Consider the following 20,018-nt stretch of genomic DNA (forward strand, 5'->3'; position numbering starts at 1 on the left):
TTGGTCACCAGAAAATAAACTGTTTATACAGATGTAATTTTTTAAAGCTGAACACGGATGGCTGTTAGCCCTTTTACAGGCAAATTCCCGTTGCTGACAGCCATTATATTTTAATTGCACATTCTGATTTTCGCTACGTTCTCGCAGTTTTTTTATAGAGTATAAATTTTATATGATTAAACTATTTCCACTATTAATTATGTTCATTATCAGTTTGTCTTTGATCATTTTTTTTGCAAAAACGTCTCCACTGGTACTTCTGCCAATCAGAGTTTTTAGAGATCCGTGCCACCTTCAGCTAGTTCTCGTTTAAATACGGACAATCTCGTTTGATATGATTTGGGCGTCCATAATTGAAGCAATTCTTGCATTCTATGAATGCATGGATTGGTTGAACGCATCGGCAGAATTCTGTGTTCACAAAAATCACTGCTGACTTCGGTCGCTCGGCACAATCGCAAATTGTGTTTTCAACTCCTGGTGTTAGCAATCACGCTCCCCTTTTGTAAGTGGTTCCTCTATTATCAGCGCTGCTTTTTTGCAGATGTTTTCATTTCTGTTTCTGTTTGAGGTTCTCATGAAACTCGTTCACTACCGACCACATATTCTTTGGCTGTTTCCCCCGCGAAGAGAACATTTGATAATTTTGAAGGTTAGGTTGACTAGTCTGCAATTTTTTTTTTTGCTAAATCAGTAATCAAATTAGTTAAATTAGTTAATCGTCATTCGACTGGATTGCAGAAAACTGCGGCTCATTGTCCTTCATCTCAATTCTCGTGATAGTTTCTCTTTGTAATGCTCTTTCTAAAACTGTGTCTAAAATTTTATCCGCGTTGCTCAAGTTGTTTCTCATTTTGAGTCGCACCTGACTATTTTCTATGCCTTCGAAGAATCCCCTCAAAATGAGATGTTCTCGTATCTCAGTAGATTATTGGGGGTACGATTTCAAGTCTTACGTCTCAAATCACCGATAAAATCTGTATCCCAAGGCCGCTAAGTTTTTTCTTTTTCAGTACAATCTTCTCTGAAAGCTTTTACGGTCTCGTCATAGCTCTTTCTCGTCATAGCTCTTTCTAATTATCAATAAGTAACTTTTTTAATCTCAGCGCGAAATATTGTGGTCGTTCATTAGTTCTGGTCTCGGCATCGTGTACTGTTTCTTTCTTCGCTACTTTTGGAGTTGTGACAAGAGCTCAAAGTGTGTAACATAGCTTTTGAAATCGTTGGATCCCGTAAACAATTTCTTAACAGCGTTTTTGAGGAGTGCCACGCCATCCGTACAATTTTTTGTTCCAAATTTTGTTCCTCAGAAGCTGTTGGTCTTCAAGTTAATTCAATAATTTTCTTCAAAAATTTTTTCGAAACTCAAACTCAACAGCTTTTAAGTCGTATTGACAGTGCATATCTTTCTTGAAGAAAAACATCAAAACCCGAGTCTGAATGGAATTTTTTTATCAAAAGACCTCAAAATCAAATAAAGAGGTTTTGAACGCTATTAATAAAATTAGGAAAAAAAATAAGCACAATTTTATGATACTCGAATTTTCAGGTGGTACTCACTTGAAAAATTGACGATGGCAAACTTTCTTGTCGAATCCCGACAGCAATTCATCATTTCTCGTCCTGTTCGTGATATCGATGAATCAAAATTGAGATAAAAATCAATTTTCAAGCAACAAGCGTGGTGAAATCAGTACAACGCTCAATATAACGGGTTTCGGCTGTTCATTTTTTTAATAAAAACTCTGTCGCCACTATATTAGCCGCACGTGCACAATATATTATAGATTTAATTAATGGAGCGTGTTACAAAAGACAAACAAGGAAGAAGATAAATTGATAAGTAGCAAAGACAGAATAAAAGATTATTAAACTAAAGCTAGGCTCTGAAATGTGGTTAGCTTGTCATGTTGCATTGATGTCCACTGTCTGAATGAAATCTTTTCGTTATTCAGTTCCAAAATCGGTTCTACCACTGTGGTACAGTAACCAACTCAACAATGATATGTCATTTTTGTTTATCATGCTCCAAGCCCGGGCTTCCTTTAATCAAATTGTTATGTTAATCTCTTGTCTTCTATTAACCTTGTGTCAGCCATAAATCTGGTAAAGCATTAATTTTATAACATACCTTTCATTTTCAAACCCAAGTCTTTTAGTGATCTTCGTATATACGTCGGACACTCAAAGCGCTTTTCTATTCCGGCTTTTTTGATTTTGACCGTCTTTTTGTAGGAACATTGCCCCAACGCTAAGCATCGCTCTAGAGGGAAGGGGTGGTTGAAAAGGTTTTCCCTCAAGAAAATTGTTTTTGCCTCATAATACAGTGAAAAAAGATGATTTCAACTAACATTTCTGCGTGAGGTCTCGCTCCCGTTATTTGTTGCATGTGTTTATCCGGGCTTCAACTTTCTTCGACGGTCAGGAAGTATTCCACTGTGCGGGAGGCGTCCTGAATTTTTCTTTCATTGACACTGGTGGAGCCACAACAATCAAAAAGGTCTTGATTTATCTGTCAACCTTTCTTTTGATGTTCTGATATCTCAGAGGTAGCAAGTCAGGTTTTCTGTCCAACCTAGAAGCATCCATATCTATTAGTTTTTGCTTCAGATACCTGGTAAGATTTCAAGTTTTACCGAAAGATGATTACAGGGTGAGGAAGACTGAGATTAATTTTTGCGTTGGTTTGCAATTCGAAACACAATTTTTTTTCAATTTATTTGCAAAAAATACCTCAGTATTGTAAAAAAGTGATCGCTTTCATTAGATATATAGTCTGGTTTTTTGATGCTCTTCTTGTTTTTCTTTCAATTGGTGTGTCCGTTTACTACCAGTTGTTATCTGATCTCAAGCCTGCTTCACTATTTTTGAAGATCATTTTTCTGGATACTCATTTTTGGTCCAGAGAGTCTTGCTTCCTCAAGCGCCTGATATCGAAAGTACAGCAGGAAGAAGTGTATCTTTTGGTGTACATTGGCTAAAGCGTATAATTTTCTGATTGTGAACCAAATGACGTGAGTTTTTTAAAACATTTGTCGCTGATTTTGTCCATCAGAGTTCTGCGTTTATTTTTTGCATACCATTTTTCGGACGCTTGATGATCGAAGAACTCCTCGCCTTCCAAAATTTTCTCACGTAATTCACGTGAACATTTGTCAACGCATGTGAAGAACAGCACATCAACCCTTCAATGTAGCGCAAGGACAGGAGCAACCAAACCCGATTGTTCGGGAGCTCCTTCTCAATTTGTGTTGGCTGCATTCGCTTTTTCTTGGCTCTAGTTATCTTCTGATTTTTACTCAAGTTCCTGTCATTCCCCTACTGATCTGCCCTATTGATTGTATCTGGGACGTGGCACTGTCTCCAGATTCTTAGTTGTCAATCCAGTTTTCTGTTGCAGCTCACAAAACGTTGAGCCTTCGTCGTTCCCTTCAATCTCAAAATTGCATACTTCGTTACACCGAACGCCATCATGTCAGACATCAGCAACAACTGAAAAAAGTGTTCTCTGCAAAACCGTCGACAGTTAACAACAGCAGCAAAGCTGTTTTTGATTGTTTTCTTGAAACTTGCACGATTCAGGGACGGTAGTTGTTTCACTTTCATTTTGTTCCTTGACAGGGCTATAAAGTAAAAACGTGTGATTTTTTTTGGAGGATTGGATCATTTCTTTTTTTTGTATAAAGTTTGTGTTCTGATTGTCAAATGAAAAAAAAAACTGACAATGGATTTTGAGGTTAAATTTTCAACAATTTTGATAACTTCTGGGACCGAGTGATCAATTGTCTGAATCCAAAATTTGGGAACAATTAGGGCGATTTTTATCATTTTGCTGATTATATTCGTTGAACAGTCTGGAAAGTTTATATTGAATGTTCAATTGTTACGTTTTTTGACTTTTCGGTTTCTGATACCAGATCGGGGCATGTGAAGTTATATTAGCCTACGGAGCATTCTCTCCTTGAAAAACTATTTTTTAAAAATTATGTTAGACTTTTTTTGTCTCAAGAGCCCGTTCACGAATAGCTGTTTTTATAGGCATGATATTATTTTTCGCGTTTTGTATACCATTTGCAGTTCAAATAATTTTTTCAAATTGCTCGCAAAATTTCGTGTATTGTTGCCTCACTATTGCAGAAAAAGTGTTGGCCTTCGTTAGGTATCATCTGAATTTTGTTATGCTCTTCTTCGTGTTTTTCTTTAAATTGATGTGGACTTTCACAACCAGTTGTTATCTGATCTAAAAAAAAGTTCTCTATTTTCACTATTTTCGACGATTGTTCATCTGGATACTGATTTTTGGTCCACAGATTTTTGTTTCTTCATGGCCTGACTGAAGGCCAATCAACTAGTTGCTGAGCTAAAAAACATTTGACCCGTGCCTTGAACTACGTTTTTTTCAGTCTGAAGCAGTGTACAGCTAAAAAAATGGGTGCAAAAACAAGCTCAAATTTTCATAGCTGCTGCATGATGTCGAAAGTCCAGGACGTAGAGGAGTATCTTTATGTGTACATTTGTTAAACCAAACAGCCTTACTGTCTTGGAAACAATTGATCTGCGTCTTTAATTAATTTTGTCACTGATTATTTCATGCTTCATCAATTGCTGCGGGCTGTTTTTCAGGCTTTTTTCAAGTTTTTAACTGATTTTATTAATTTACTCAATTAATTTTTTGGAACTGCATAGTAATTTGCAAATCCTCGTGTTTTTTTTTGTTTGTTGACTTCGCCATCACACAGAATCCGCAAGCTTTTTCGAATTGTACTGCCAGCAATTTATTAAACCACTAAGTTTTCATGTACCTTTTTCACTCTTCTATCATTCTTTTTGATACCATTTTCTGGACTTTTCAAGTTCTTAGAGCTCCTCACCTTCCGTTTTTGTCTCACCTAATCCATGTAAACATTTGCCAACTTATGCAAATAACGGCACATCCTTTAACTGGTCTCCTACCGCATGTTTAGGTCTTAACGATAGGACCTCAAGTACATAGTATCGAAGTTCAAGTCCATCACTTACCACAATATTACTAAAGCGGTTCCGCAGCGGTTCCTCTAAAAGCAAATTTTTTCGTTTAATCTATTTGAAAACACTGCTAAGTGATTTCTGACTTCTCGCCTAATGCTGCTAACAACGGGTAGCATCACTTCCGTTCTCGCATTCTTCTCAACCTTTCTAATCTGTTTCTTTTTTTCGCTGCACACTACGACTTTTTTCTGCACAGATTACGTCTTGTTTAAAGTACCTTAAACGAAAACTGCGTGCAACTTCCTTACAGACAAATTCACTTTCAGGAGAGCGAAAAAATGTTGTTGTTATTGCAATGCTTTCAATCATTTGGATATCTACAGCTAGTTTTCAATTAAACAAGGTAAAGTTTTTGCTTTATGGTTTTCTCAAAAAAAATCCAAAGCAACGTGTTTGGCAGCAGCATGTACATCCCTCAAAGTAGCTCACGGAAGGGTGCAATCAAACCCAATTGTTCAAGAGCTCCTTTTCATTTTGTGTCTGCTGCAACCCTTTTGTCTGGGCTTTTCTTTTGATTCTTGCCCGAATTCGTGCTTCCCTCTTCTGGGCAGCCGTATTGGTTTGTGCTGCTAACGTAGCACTGTGCAACTCTCAATTCTTTTAGGCGGCGTCTTCCCCTTCCTTCTCCAATTTAGATGCTTCGTTACGTTAAGCGCCAGAATCTTAGACTTCAGCATCTCCTGAATAATTCTTCTCCACCAGCCGGTCAACAGTAAACAATAGCACTGGAGCGGTTTGATGGTTTTAGGATATTTATCAATTCTGCCACGATTGAGGCTCGGAAGTTATTTCACTTTAGAATTTAATGACTTGACTGGGCTATAATGTAAAACTTGTGTTTTTTAGACGATTCAAAGATCTGGTTTTTTAATCGAGCAGTTCTGTTCTGACCCTCATTTGAAAAAAAATTAATCTTTCAATTAATTTGAATATTTCTAGGACCGAGTGATCAATGGTCTGTAGGGAAAAATTAGACAAAATTACGGCAGTAATTTTTATTGTTCTAATTATGTGTGTTGAGCAGCATGTTTCTGTTGAGTGTTCAATTATTACATTTGTTTGATTGTAGCCTTTTGGATGCTGAAGTCAAATCGGTATTAAAATTTTGAGATTAATTTAGCCTACTTATGTTTCTCTTCATTAAAACCTATTTTTTTAAAACTTTGTTTCATTTTTTTGGTCATGAGAACACTTTAGTGAATAGCCGCTTTTGTAAGAAACTCACGCTCCATATTGGCGATTTATGTTTTTAAAAATGTGTCCCGTCTTTTGCATTCCACGGTGTTACTTTTACAATCTTTTGTGATACATTAAATAGTAACAAAAAATGGTCCAGCTTGGTTCCGATACCATTACTAAAATTTGTCCAATGTAATGTTCCGTTGTGATATAAAAATTTTACCAATTAAATTGCAACGTTCACATATGTGAATTATTCTGGCGTTCCCATGCTGGTACCCTACAGTATCAGCTGACTTTTCAATCAAATTTTTTTTGTGCGCAAAACGACTTGTTTTATAGTTTTATATCGCAGGCACTCTTCTGCGAACTTCATCAATTGTATTTTCAAATCTACTGCCGGGTCGAGGTTTTTTCAAAAAATTATGCAAGATTAGCGGTGATTAGCGGCGAAAACAATACTCTTTTCAACGCAAGGCGCCTGCATCTTTTAGTGCTGATTGCGGTGAAAGTGATGAGTTGATGTAAGATTTTCCACCAAGAATTTTCACCACATTCACCGGATTTCTCACAAAAAAGAAATCACCGTACACGAGTTCAAACCACTCACCTGCTGTATGTCACAAACTTCTTAGTCCCCTGTGCCATCTGTCACTTACTTAAACGATACAAACGAAATCAGCGGTGAATTTTCACCGCGTTCTGCTGGTAGCGATTAAATTTTTTTTTCACCGCATTCTGCTGCGAGCAGTGAATTTTTTTTTCACCGCTTAAGCGGTGAAAAAAATTTTCAACGCTTATTTTTTTCACCGCATTCACAATATTGAGCGCAAATCTTAAACTTTTTACTCAAATTCACCGCATCTCGTACATCTTTTAGCGATTTTTAGCAGCGACATCTCGACCCAGGTGTGAACTTGGCTGTGATCTCTTAATTTGAACATAATTAAAGATTCATACTAGAGCTTTAGAGTTTGGTCATAGTCATAACAAGTACTACAATGAAAAAACATACATTTTAGTGTAGCCAGCTTGTTTGCTAATTTCAACCAAGCACGAACTATATTCAAAAGGCAGTCCATTCATATCGAGTAACAGTTGTTTTTCGATCTGTTTCGCTTATCAAAAAGTACAGCGTTCACAACTTTCTAAACCTGATACTTTGTCTTGATTTGAGTCATTAGTATGACATATCAATCTTTTAAGCAAAAAAGACAACTCTTTAACTAAATCTATTTTGTACAAAACGAACAGCTAAGCATGAACTATCCTTATATAATTTTTCAATTTATGATATGGATTGACATGTTAATGTTTAACCTTTTCATTTGACCTTCAGTCATTGACTTTTAAATCAAATTTACATTTTTTTTGCGTTTTCATCATATAAACGAATTAAGGAACCAGATACTATGAATTTCAAGTTAGTTTTGGTGCAGCCACTTCATGTTTTCTGCTTTTTTTCAATTGAAACAACTATATTACTCGTTTTCGTGCTGATCTCCGCTGAACTTAATAGCTTTGATTTGAACTTATAAAAGTCTGTTAATAGCTTAGTTGTTCGTTTTGAATTTTTGTTCCTAAAGAGCGCAAAACTATCGAAAATTCAGAAGCAAAGCAAGTACGAAAACTCCTTGTGTTTTCCTTATTAATTGGCTTCTCAATTTTCAAAAAAGGTTGCGATTATTTAAACGTTGATTCGAGTTGCGATTAAATAAACATTTACATAATTAAACCTCCGGTTCTCACAGGTTTTTGATAAAAAAACTTCAAGTTCAGTTCACTGGCCCAAAATTTTGGCGTTCTTCAGAATTCACTTGTTTTCATCTCTTTGGTATGAAATGGACGACTAGATGCTTTCTCAAGATCAGATATTTTTCAAAAGTACTCCAGATGAAGTTTGGTAAACAAAGTCCATAAACAAGGTAAAAAATCTCGGTATAAAAATTATTTTAAACAATTAACAGAATTTAGATAGCGGAAAAAACGTTTTAAAATCTGCGTTGCCTGTAAGTAAGCTAATTTTATACCGATTATCCTGCTTGACAAGACGAATTGACAAATATCATAAGTTGTTGCATTGTTAGCAATTTTCCATTTTACCATTATATGGCGATTTTTGATAACTATGCCTTTTACTTGAGTAATTCTAAATTTATGCTAAATTAATCATTTGTTCTTTGCAGTTCAATAGCTGTAAGCCTGTTTATTCTCAGAATTCTTGAAAATTTATTCCAAATTCTTTCAGTCTTTCCTTTGTCCTGTCTTGCAAATCCACCGAGCTTCTTTCCCACTGTTCTTTAGCCTTTGTCAAGTTCAGCTGCAAATTCCTTAATGAAGTGTCGAAAATATTCTGATAAGTACTTTCCAGAATTCTTAGTTTATTTTTCAGCTCAGTAATTTCATCTTCTTTCTTCCGAATAATCGAATCTTTCTCTTGAATCGTGTTGGCTAGAACTTGCTGACATTTTGACAAGTCGTTAGTCAGTTTGATGTTTTCGCGTTGTAAGTTGTCGATGACGAGATTTTTCTCGGTCTGAAATGTTTTGAACTGTCGAGCAAGGTCTGTGTGAACATCAAGTTGTGCGTCGCGTTCTTCTTCTAATTGGTCCGTTAGGCTGAGAAACTCACTTTTTAGTTCATCACGTGCAGATTGGGTTCGTCTGAAAAATATGACACAGCTCAATTACTGCCCTAGTCGAGGGGTCGACCATATGAAAAGACTAGCATGGAGGCCTGGTAATGCACTTGAACATAATGTTCCGACCTCACTCAACCACGTTTTTGATTTTATGGTCAATCAAATGAGGAAGAGATAAAAAATTTTCAAATAATAATAACTTGTTCGAAAATAATTGCTCTGTCAAATTAAAAAATCGCTTTAAGTTCGAACCACTATACAAATAAAACACTGATTAATTAGAGTCTAATGAAAGCTTTCAGTAAGAAAAGTAGGAGACAAAACAAACAGCAAAATAAAATAAAAATAACAAGCCTTAATATCGACCAAAACTCAATGTATATCTATTTTTAGAGAAAAATTGATGAAGCAGTCAAAAATCTAAAAGAGCCAATTGAGTTGCTTTTCGCTTGAAAGGATATGGACCTGTCTTTTTTGAGAAAACTTAACATGTAGACAAAAGCAAAAAAGGTTAAAAATACGTTTTATACTGTTTGAAAACAATTAATTTCCGACTCAAAAAAACCATAAGCTATCACCTGAAATCATTCATTGGGTCCATCTATACCTTCAGAAGACACGCTTGGGCTTGTAATTAGCCAAAATGACATACAATTACACAAAAGAAACAACTGGACACAAAAATAGAAAAATCAATAGAATTTGCAAGGAAATGGTGTCGATGCTTATCAATTAAATATCTGTTGATAAAAAATAAGAAATAATTCGTTCTGCCTTCTCTCAAGGCCATAATGTGATATGTGAGTTTTCGGTAATGTGTTATTAATGTGATAGTCGGACAAGTCAGAAAAAGGGGACCTCAAAAATTAGACCTGTCGTTAAGGAGTCTAAGTTAAACGACTACAAAATAAAAACAAAAACAAGCAAAATTCATATAGATCACAAACAATTTTACTCACACATTGTGGAAACCAAAAAGCTCTTCCAAGCTCTGCTTTGAAATATTTTTGTAAATTTGCTGACCTTCATTTGCAAGCACGTTTGACCTGTCAAAAGAAAATTTTAATTTGAAATGTTTCAGGTCTGAATTTAACATAAAAAGTAGAGCGCCTCATTATAATCAGAAGGTTTTCTGAGTTTTAAAATCCCACAATTAAAAAAATCTGTTACTGCTACTTATGCCGCTACAATAAACCAATAAATTATTACAAATACCAAGCTAATTTACACCAAAAGACCCTATATTTTTATTTAATGATGATTTTGAATACATATCGACTTATATAAGCAATAAACCATTATGCATCTTAGGAAAGCATTAGTTATTTTTTAATAGCTCCTTTATAATAGGATTTAGACATTTGATTGACAAGACTCAGTCTGAGACTTCAAAAAAAATCAAATGCTGGAAAAGTAATCATCGAAATTTTACAACAACAATATGTCAGAGCCCTTGGAACCATGCGACTCACTCAGCAAACACAACACTTGTTTCTATTCAATTTGAATAAGATCTACTATTATTGATTCTTCAAAGGAAATCAGACTTGCCTGTAATTGGGATGAAAAACACGCAAAAATTTTGTTATTTAGGACAGACCCAAAATACAAACTGAATCCTTTTTCTTTTCGAAAATCAATGATGAGACCAAAGTTGGATTGGTTATTAATTTGCGGCTGTTACAAAACCCAATGTTCCAAATAATTGATATCCGAATATCTTATTATATCAAAAAAGGATGCATTTTCAAAAATAAATATTGATATAAATTAGCAAAAGACGGTTGAAATATTACATCCTGAAACCAGCTCTTTTTTGAATGAAATTGGCGGAACTGGATTGCTCTTTATTGCTGATTTTCATAGCCTAAGTTTAAGTAAACAAAATAGTTGCTATAGTCGATTGATGGTTCAAGTCGCAATTGAGAATTAAAAAAAACTGGAAGGACAACTCAACAGTTAACTGCTTTTTTTGCCCGTATCCAGAAAAGGTGTGAAAATTACTTACAAATGAGGGATAATTAGGTCTCTTTGCAGTTCGGTATAAGCTCGGCAGAGAAATGTCAAGATACAAATACAAAACAGAAACCAGCTTCAAAAGTGAGCTTTTTTATAAAAAATTATTGGTACGGTTAGGCGCTGAGCGATTGCTACGCGTTGAGTTATTTCAGTGAACTCTCTCAATCTGGAACAAGCAGAAGTTACAAGCTCCTCTATTTTTGGGAAATTTTGTCTTGATTACAAATTTGGAATTTTATGTAAAGCATATAAAATTAGTCCTAAAACGCCGAAAATAATTTGAAAAATTATCATACGATAAATATAACTGTAAGACCTGAGAAACTTACCTTGTGATGCTTGTTTGGAGTGACAAATGATGTTTGAGGTTCTCCATCTCCATTGTACTCTTCTTGTACTTCTCCTCAATTGTCAATTCCTCCTCCCCCTTCTTCCCTTTCCTCCCACCCTTCTTCTTCCCTCCCCCCTTCTTGCCACCCTTTTTACCCTTCTTCGGAGGCATCCTCTCTCAAACAGGAAAATAACAGCAAAGTAAGTCGACGAAACTTGATCACCAAATGCTATCAAAAGTAATTATATTAACATGTGGGCACTAAAAAGTATTTGTTATGATTCATTGAAATTTCACTTTGACTTTTCTAACATCATTTATCTAATAAATTTACTTTAAGTAAATTAAAGTTCCTTTCACGCCAGGTCGAGGTGGCCAGACCGAATTGAGCTCTGATCAGACCATCTTCGAGCGCACACATGTTCTTGGTGCGCTCGAATTACATGGTCTGGAAAAGGTTTCGAGCGCACTTTTGTCTGAACTTGCCTGATCAGAGGCCACTTTGGTCTGGGACTGTCTGATCAGAGGCCGATTCGAGCGCACACTAGTCTGACCAGAGACCAAATCGAGCAATTTTTTTTTTCAAGTTATTTTGTTTTTCTTACTGCCATGTGTTGTCTCTGGTAAGAGTCAACAATAAAACAGCATTCCGATCAGAACTCCATCTGAAAATCTGCTGGGTTTGATCTAAACTATTCTGAACGCACTTTAGTCTAAACATAAGCAACTTGGAGCGCGCTTTAGTCTGATCATAGGCAATTTCGAGCGCACTTCAGTCTGATCAGAGGCGGATTTGAGCGCACACTAGTCTGATCAGAGGAAGAATCAGTCTGGGTCGGTCTGATCAGAAGCTATTTTGGTCTGGACCTCAACCTGGGACATAACCACACAACCAATTAGTTAAAAATATTTTGCCGTTACTGTTATTAAGATTTTGAAAAGATTAAGTATAAATTAGAATTGTAAGTTTTACAGAATGATATTAAGAATAATCGATAAGTTTTGCCAGAAAAAATTGTCAACGATTGATTTGATTTTCAACTATGACTGATTTTATTCTGATATTTGAATCGCTCTGCAACCTTTTTTTGGTTTCACATAACAAAATATCCCATTTTATGTACCATTCCTACCAGAATAAATAATTAATTTCTCTTATCAAACTTCAATGAATCATTGATAAATTTGACCCTCGAATTATATAAGAAAACTATAATTTATAATGTGTATTTTTAAGATCAAAGTCAAATAACAAAAGAATATTTAATTTTATTTTACGTTTGTTACGTGCAAATGACGGTTTGAAAAAGACCAGCAAAAAAGACCGTAAAATGTGCAAGAAGCGTGCTCAAATAATAAATAAAACAACAAATAATGGCCGCGTTCAGCACAAAAGGTGCGCTTGTTTAACTGAAAGCAAGAAAAAATAATGAAACGAAACACAAGACAAGATTGAACAGAATAAAAAATAACAGCTGATAAGGCTCAGCTCTCAATTATATCATTGTTAACATTTTAAACAGTAAAAAATGACGTAAAATTAGCAATTGATGGTAGAAAGTGCACGTTCTACAATACGAACGGTACGAACTGTGAAAGTTCTTCAAAATAATGTACTTAACTCAACTTGATAACCAAAATTTATCAATCAAAGAACAATTTATTTAATATTCAGTAATGAAAAAAAAAACAGGTATGCTTAACTATATATGCAACTGCAGCTGAATACAATTGTAATAATCTACTCGCTCAAAAGTAACTGAATATAACTTTTTATGCGAAAAAAAATTTTGATTTTAAAATGAAAAAGTGAATTTTTCAAGCAGATTTTTTAAACTAAGATGAAAAACAAAAAGAGCAAAGGAGGAAAGAAACAGAATCGGAAGGGGAAGAAAAAAGGCGCAAAACACTCAAAGGAACATCACTCTCGACCACGTGACTATTCGACAGAAGTTTCACGACTCCGCGACGACTTATTGGTTCGGAAATCGAACGCAAGCAGCGACAAGCAACACAGGAGCAATTTTTTCACAGATGTTTTGAGAATTGAAGCCCAGATTGACAAATTGAAGGGCAAAGTGGATTTACCAGAAGATATACAGGTAATAAAATTCTCCAAAAATATTTGAAATATTTTAAAATATTTTCCAATCGAAAAAAGTTATAGTAAAATGCATGAAAAGTGTCAACCAAGAAGTGTCAATTGAAAGATAACTGATAACAATGAGATCGATCAGACTTTCAAGAAAAAAAAACAAATCCTGAAGAGAAAACAGCATTAATTAACCCGGGTCGATATGAGCGCCGTTTCAGCGCATTTTGCTGTAAGAAACGCACTGAAGGCGCTAAAATGCGCTGAAATTTTGAAAATGCGCTTAAACTTTGAGATTCCAGCGCATCTTCAGCGCAATTCTTATATAATTTCAGCACATTTTTACATAAAATTTGGCACCTTGTTGCAGCGAATTTCATAAAACGTTTTAGCGCATGTGATACAGAGTTTCGACAGATTTCAGCTCGTTATTTTGGAAGGTTTCAACCCTGAATCTCGTACAATTTATGCTCTGAAAATAAATAAATATGCTAATTTGTCTGAGCTTTTCTTTCATTATTTAAGCGCATTTCAGAACATTTCAGCGCATGTCTTACAGAACAGTTATTTAAATTAAGATCAAATTGAATGATTAGAGGCTCAGGAATTAAGTGACGACTAACATATATTAGAGTAGGGATCGGGACTTTAACAACAAAAAAAAAGTTAAAACTTTTTTGAAAATTGACGTGTTTTGGCGCAATTCTTCTAAGAGTTCACCGAATTTCAGCACATTCTACTGCACTGTTTTGTAGAGTTTTTGCGCTGAAATTGTTCGAATATCAGCGCATTTCCTCTCCTTTCTTACCTAATTTTTGAAAAATTTATTGACCCGGGAAGCACAGAAAACTACTGACGCTAGTCCGACGAAGAAAAAGTGCCACATCCTTGAATACCATCATATTGCAGGCATATCATAAACATATCTTTTCAATAAAATTTTTTCAGCATACTACTAGATCAAGTTAAAATTCGGAAAAATTTGCGTTCTTCTCAAAAAAAGCAGAAACTTTGTCTCAGATCAAGATAATTGATGCCAATTAGATTATTTTTTCTTAAATTGCAACTAATTTGAACCAGATATCTCAAATAATTTACTATATGGCACCACAATTTGAGTAAATATAGCGTTTTTTAGCGAATAAAATCACAAATCTTTCCTGCGTTCAAAGTTGCGTATGTCCACATTTGGGTCGTTTAAAGTTACATCTACATAGTTAATACATTCCAACTTTCAATGCTTCCAGACTGTGTCATTTGGAACGCACGAGAACCCTGGGCATATAAATTTTCCTTAGGCTACTCTTTTTCTGTAGCCTTTTGATTGGAGAACAAAGTTCTCTAGACAGCTATGAGCACGCTCAAATAAATCTATCTCTTTGCTATGGATTTCGATAACCTGGTGGTTTATAGAATTTAGGATCAGAGGAAGATTAATTTCGTTGCAAAATTGAATGTGTAAACATCCATGTTTTTTGCCTTTTTTAAAAAATTTTTTCATGAGCCTCTGGGCAAAAAGCTTTTAAGCACTAAAAAGATGAACTAAACTTTTAAACTGTTTGAGCTGGAGAATGTCCGCGGCTAAAAACAGCGCATTCAAAACAAGCTCATTATATTGGCTAGAATTATTGTTAATCAAAAAACAATAATATTAATTCAGTTTATAGTGATAATTGAAAAACTATTTTTGTGATTAATGTACAACTAAAATAAATCCGTTGGAATAGTTTCTTCTCAAAATAAAATGCTCCAATCGTTCACAAAAAACGTTTTTCGAATGGGCCTACCCTGCCAATACGAATTAAACGAATAGGAAAACGCATTTTTCTTGGAAAAGCATTTCATTGGGTTTCGGTATAAAATTCGCTGAAAAAAATTTAATTTTCCGTTTTTTTACATTGTATTGGCCATTGAAGAATTTTTCAAACTAATTTATGTCGGTGGAGCTAACCGAGATTTTTTTTTGATATGGGTTTTCAAATAAATTGTTAAAGTAGCCATTAGATAGTTTTATTTATTTGAACGTGTTTAAATGCATACATAGTCCAAAAACCGATACCATTTTAAAGTTTCCGATACCATTTTTTTCTTAATGAAGCATCAATATGCAATCATTTATTCAAGATTAAATGGTGAACATCCATTATAGAACATATCTTCTCCGAGGAACTTGACATTTTCCCTATTTAGAAAGCGTTCTAAAGAACCCGTTTCTACCAAAAATGTTTTTGTTAATTAATGTCATAAGAGCAAATTTGACTATCATTTGAATTGTAAACATTTGGCCCGTTAACGACCTTGTGAGTTTAATTTTTTTTTCTTTTCTTTTATCTTTTCAAATCTTCTTTATTTTTTTTCACAAATTGCGATAACAAAATTTTGCTAAAAAAGTCTGCATTAAATTTTGGACATGCAAGTAAAATGTGGAGTCGAGACAACAATTTTAAACTAGAAGCAATTGTGTTGTTAATTGTAAAGGTTTAGAAAATTCGTTAGAGCTTTTCATGCTGCAGTCACTTCGAAGTTCCTTTAGTAAGAATGCGTACTAAAGATACTTTTATGAAAACATAAAAAAATTATGAGATTTGTTTGAGTTTTGAATTGATCTTTGCCAAATCATGTTATAGAGAATTAATCATAGCACTTTATTCTTTTACAGGCAATAAAAGTATGCGGGAAGAATTTTCGGGACAAAAAAATAAATCAATCGAAATTTCTTTGCTCACTTTTGTTTACTTGTATTTTGTCTCAAATATTGTTAGCTATTAAAGTACGTTTGGAACCAGCTTTGGCCATCTGAAACAATTTATATAACTTTTGATGTATTTTGATTTTTGTTTTTGCTATTTTGTTCTAGTTGGACAATTTTTTAGCTGTTTTTGTTCCTTAAATCTCTTCATCGTTTTTTTTTCGTTGAACGTAGTGGTTAGGTGGTTTTAGTTATCTTCCAGTTTGATCAATATTAATTTGTATTATGTTTTTGGTTAAGAAAATTGAGTGATTTTTTATCGAATTTTGGCCCATTCTCATCTGTTTTTGTCTCATTCGTTTTTGCATTTATCTCACAATTTAACACATTTTTTAGCTGCTTTTCTTGTTCAACGTATTTAATTTGTAGCTATTCTGTGGGCCTTGTTATCAAGAAATATCACTTAGAGATAATACCAGTCATTTTTCACTGAAATTGAGGGTGCACTTTTCCAATTCTTTCGGTTTTTTGTAATTTTCCTCCTATAATTGTTGTACTGTTTGTTTCTGTGATCGGTCGGTAGTCAGTTTTTGAACGAAATCTATTTGCTTTGCATTTTAATTTGCTGTAACAACATTTGAAAAAAAAAGATTTTGGTGCATTTTTTATTGTCAGATTTAGATTTTCTCTTACTTTTTTACTTCGTTTTTGTTTCGATGTCTTTAAAGTAAGTAAATAGCAGGCTATTTACTTAAAAAGGATATTAAAAAGAAACTTGGTATAATAACTATTTCGCTGCTTTTCGATTACAGGGTTGCCACTTACTGTCATAGCATCATGAATAAAAAGAAGCCTGCCTTCTCAAGCTCAGCTTTGAAATTACCAACCGCAAATTTTTATATTCAGGAGCGAACTCAAAAAATTTTTACCCAGACAATTTCAAAATGCAATTTTCATGAAAAAACTTTATTAAAAGACGTATTCTGCTGCACAATTTTTTCCCAAAAAACTATTAGTCAATGTCATGCAGTGTTGCAAAGAAAAAATGTAAGCAGATTTTTCTTTATGAATACAAGAAGGACCCGAAGAAATCACAACATGGTTCAATTACTTGGAAACATTTTAAGTTCAATTAAATTTCTTTCTGTTTTTTTTTGAATTTATGTTACTGTCGTCCCTCTCCGCCAATACAAGTGACTTCTCTATTCGGTCGATATTTTAGTTATTATAAATTATTAGTTTTCGCTGTTGTAATTATCAATATTCTACACTACCTATCTCTGTAAATTTTACTATGAGTCAATTATTTACAGATATTAGGAGAAATACAGTGTTCTTTTTTTATAAGTTAATGCGGGAACCGATGAAGAAAGCATAATGAGAACAATTACTGGAGATGTGGAGAGGGCATGCGTTATCATTAAGAAATTGAAATATTTAGCTTTAATACAGGTATTTAGAGCTCTTAGTTTTTGTTTCGACGAGATTTAAATAGCACAAATGAGAATGAATACTCGTCAATATGTCAGTTTTAAGAAATTTGTTTTTTGCGGGGAACACGCTATAAGTATATGCTAAATACGGCCATGTTTGATCAATTTATTGGTTTCTTAGACATAAACATTTCTCTTAATAGTATCCCTCTTATTTTGCTGTAAGCAGGCACAGAGTTAACAAAAAACACGCAAAAAGTTTCCAAAGGCCTAGGAGTTAAGTTTTCAGCAGCTAATCATATCTCATGGAATGATTTTCCCTTCTGTCTGCTTTTTATGAAGATATTTAAAAAAAAATCCTTTGCTGGAAAACTTTGCAACATTTTGGAAGAGGAAGTTTTAAAAAGAACAACTGTTAAAAGAAAGCATTAAGAGTCTTCTGAGGTTTTTAAAGATGATCTTCTCATGTTATGGGATTTGTGTTTTACGTTTGCCATTGTAACTCTACAAGATCGTACAAAAATTAGCACTGATTATGGAGAAAACATTCCAGAGGCACACAACTTTTTACTTCCCAATCAATTGCAACGATAGTGACCTATGTTGGCAGAATTGGTTTGTTCCATCCTTCTCATCGTTATCTGTGTTCATTTTTGCTCATATTTTTTTTACAACGATTGCTTGAAAAGATTGTTGAAGTTGTATATCATCTGGTTTTTATGAAATTTCGCCCAAATTTTTCTAGATTTAAAAATACGCATTGCGATTAACTAACGAAAAATTTGATAAAGATTTCTGTTAACTTGGGAACGGTGCGGAAAGATAACAACTAAGAATGTAGAGACAATGTGAAATCGAATAGAAATCTTGAATCGTGTGTAGGAGATTCAGCAACAAACTTTGATCGAAACAACCTCTAAAGGAGATCAACGAAAATTGTGGCGTGATAGCCGAGAGGTAAGGTGTGTGAATCACACGCCATCGATTATCAGTTCAATCCTCTGCCTCCGTGAAGCTGTTTGTGTGAAGATGAGCTCTTACCTGACCTTAACTTCAGGTTGACCATAGCCTGCAAATTTTGGTCGCAATAATGGTACCACGTGAAAGTTTCAGACGCAAAAAAGTGGCCCTAGTCAACAAAAAAAGAGCAATGCTGCTAATGAAAAGAACAGTCTGAAATGTGGGAAATAATAAGAAATTATTATTAAATATTAAAACAGACTTAACTATTTTTTGCATGACGTCAAAAAATATTCAAAACAGAACATTCTTCTTATTATCCTTATGAGGAGTATTGTAAATACGTTACAGTTTACGGAGACAGAATCTTGAAGCCTATGCAATTAACAACATTTTTTTCATTCATAATGAAACTAACAAAAAGAACTTTACTGGATTGTAAAATTTTATCTTAAACAAAAAAATTGACTCTTCTCACGATTAGAAGATACGAAATCATGTATTTCCTGTCAAAAAAGCTCCAGTCTTACTTGAAATATATTTTTTCGATTGTTTTCTGAAAGAAAATCTGCCGCTCTTCAAAAAAACTTATTAACGATGCGGACCCTGCAGTATCAAATAATATTTACAGGAACTCAACAGTATCATCTGTTTATTGTCTATACACTACCATTACCGATTTATTCTATATGTGACATTGAATGTGTTTTTGTTTCAGAAACTTCATCTCTCTATGGAGAAAGAATCAATTCAATTCATGACAACATTAGAAGAAGAAAACAGAGAACTGAAGGAAGAAATAGCAAAATGCAAAATCCTTACTGAAAGAATATCCGCTCAAAAGACGACGCAAATTCAGTCACTCAAAGACGAAATATCACAGCTGAAATTAAAATTGACCTCTAAAGAGGTTGAGTACAGAAATATTTTCGATACGATCAACTCAAAAGCAGCTCTTCGAGTTTTTCAGGATGACAAGCCTCAGTATTTTGGACCGATTGAAAACTATTTTAAAGATTAAAAATTAAAAGAAAAGAATTTTTAATTTATTTTATAGCTAATTGAATTCAAAAACTTTTCAGAATACTAACTAAAAGTCTTGACGATTAGGCAGTCGCACCAAGCAAGACATTCAAACTGAAATTCAAACAACAAACTGGAAAATTAAGTAAAGCCCGAAACATTCCAGAATATTTAATGAAGTTGAACGAATTTATTATATCTGATAGCTGGCATTTCGGTCAGCAGACAGAACAAAAGTCACGGCATGAAGTTCTCGCAGAACAGTTCTAATTAAATAGCCCAAAATAGCAGACAAAACAGTCCAAAACAGTCCAAAATAGTCCCAAAATAGTCCCAAAATAGTCCCAACTAACCATCGGATTAAATACATGAGCACAAATTAGCAATCCTCCTCCTTACGTAATCCATAGACCATTCAACTAAAATTAAGGTGATGCAACACATTTTCGACAAATTTTATTTTTTGAAGCAAGTTTTCGACTTGATCTTAGTTCATATCAATTAAAATAAATACCTCAGAAGCTTAAATCGTAGTTTATACTTCCACCCATTAAGTATACAGAACATAAACAGCTTGGAGAACACCTGAGAAAAATGGGGGAAAATTATCAATATAAAAGTAT

The 20,018-nt window shown here is 34.1% G+C and overlaps 2 protein-coding genes across 2 annotated transcripts; one reads left to right on the forward strand and one right to left on the reverse strand.

Moving 5' to 3' along the window:
* Positions 1-8,262: 8,262 nt before the first annotated feature.
* On the reverse strand, positions 8,263-12,619 carry LOC142340682 (dynein regulatory complex protein 12-like). The gene is made up of 3 exons (XM_075391375.1): positions 12,389-12,619; positions 11,197-11,459; positions 8,263-8,870 (listed from the first exon to the last, which is right to left on the reverse strand). Exons 2-3 carry the CDS (start codon positions 11,367-11,369, stop codon positions 8,420-8,422), a joined length of 624 nt encoding a protein of 207 aa, XP_075247490.1. The 5' UTR covers positions 11,370-11,459; positions 12,389-12,619; the 3' UTR covers positions 8,263-8,419.
* Positions 12,620-12,866: 247 nt separating this feature from the next.
* LOC142340683 (uncharacterized) lies at positions 12,867-19,458 on the forward strand. Its single transcript, XM_075391376.1, has 2 exons — positions 12,867-13,300; positions 19,091-19,458. The coding sequence occupies exons 1-2, from the start codon at positions 13,040-13,042 to the stop codon at positions 19,391-19,393; spliced, it is 564 nt and encodes a 187-aa protein (XP_075247491.1). The 5' UTR covers positions 12,867-13,039; the 3' UTR covers positions 19,394-19,458.
* The last annotated feature ends 560 nt before the right edge of the window (positions 19,459-20,018 follow it).

This window comes from Convolutriloba macropyga, chromosome 6 (assembly GCF_964194025.1).
Source record: "Convolutriloba macropyga chromosome 6, txConMacr16.3, whole genome shotgun sequence".
In the NCBI taxonomy this organism is placed as follows: domain Eukaryota; kingdom Metazoa; phylum Xenacoelomorpha; order Acoela; family Convolutidae; genus Convolutriloba; species Convolutriloba macropyga.

What these genes read in the sequence shown, in the direction of transcription:
- LOC142340682 (XM_075391375.1), bottom strand. Translation starts at nt 11,369, where the DNA reads ATGCCTCCGAAGAAGGGTAAAAAGGGTGGCAAGAAGGGGGGAGGGAAG. An exon ending in CTCCAAACAAGCATCACAAG is followed by an intron (nt 8,871 to 11,196) that starts GTAAGTTTCTCA and finishes CATATTTTTCAG; the next exon opens with ACGAACCCAATCTGCACGTG.
- LOC142340683 (XM_075391376.1), top strand. Translation starts at nt 13,040, where the DNA reads ATGAAAAACAAAAAGAGCAAAGGAGGAAAGAAACAGAATCGGAAGGGG. An exon ending in ATTTACCAGAAGATATACAG is followed by an intron (nt 13,301 to 19,090) that starts GTAATAAAATTC and finishes TTTTTGTTTCAG; the next exon opens with AAACTTCATCTCTCTATGGA.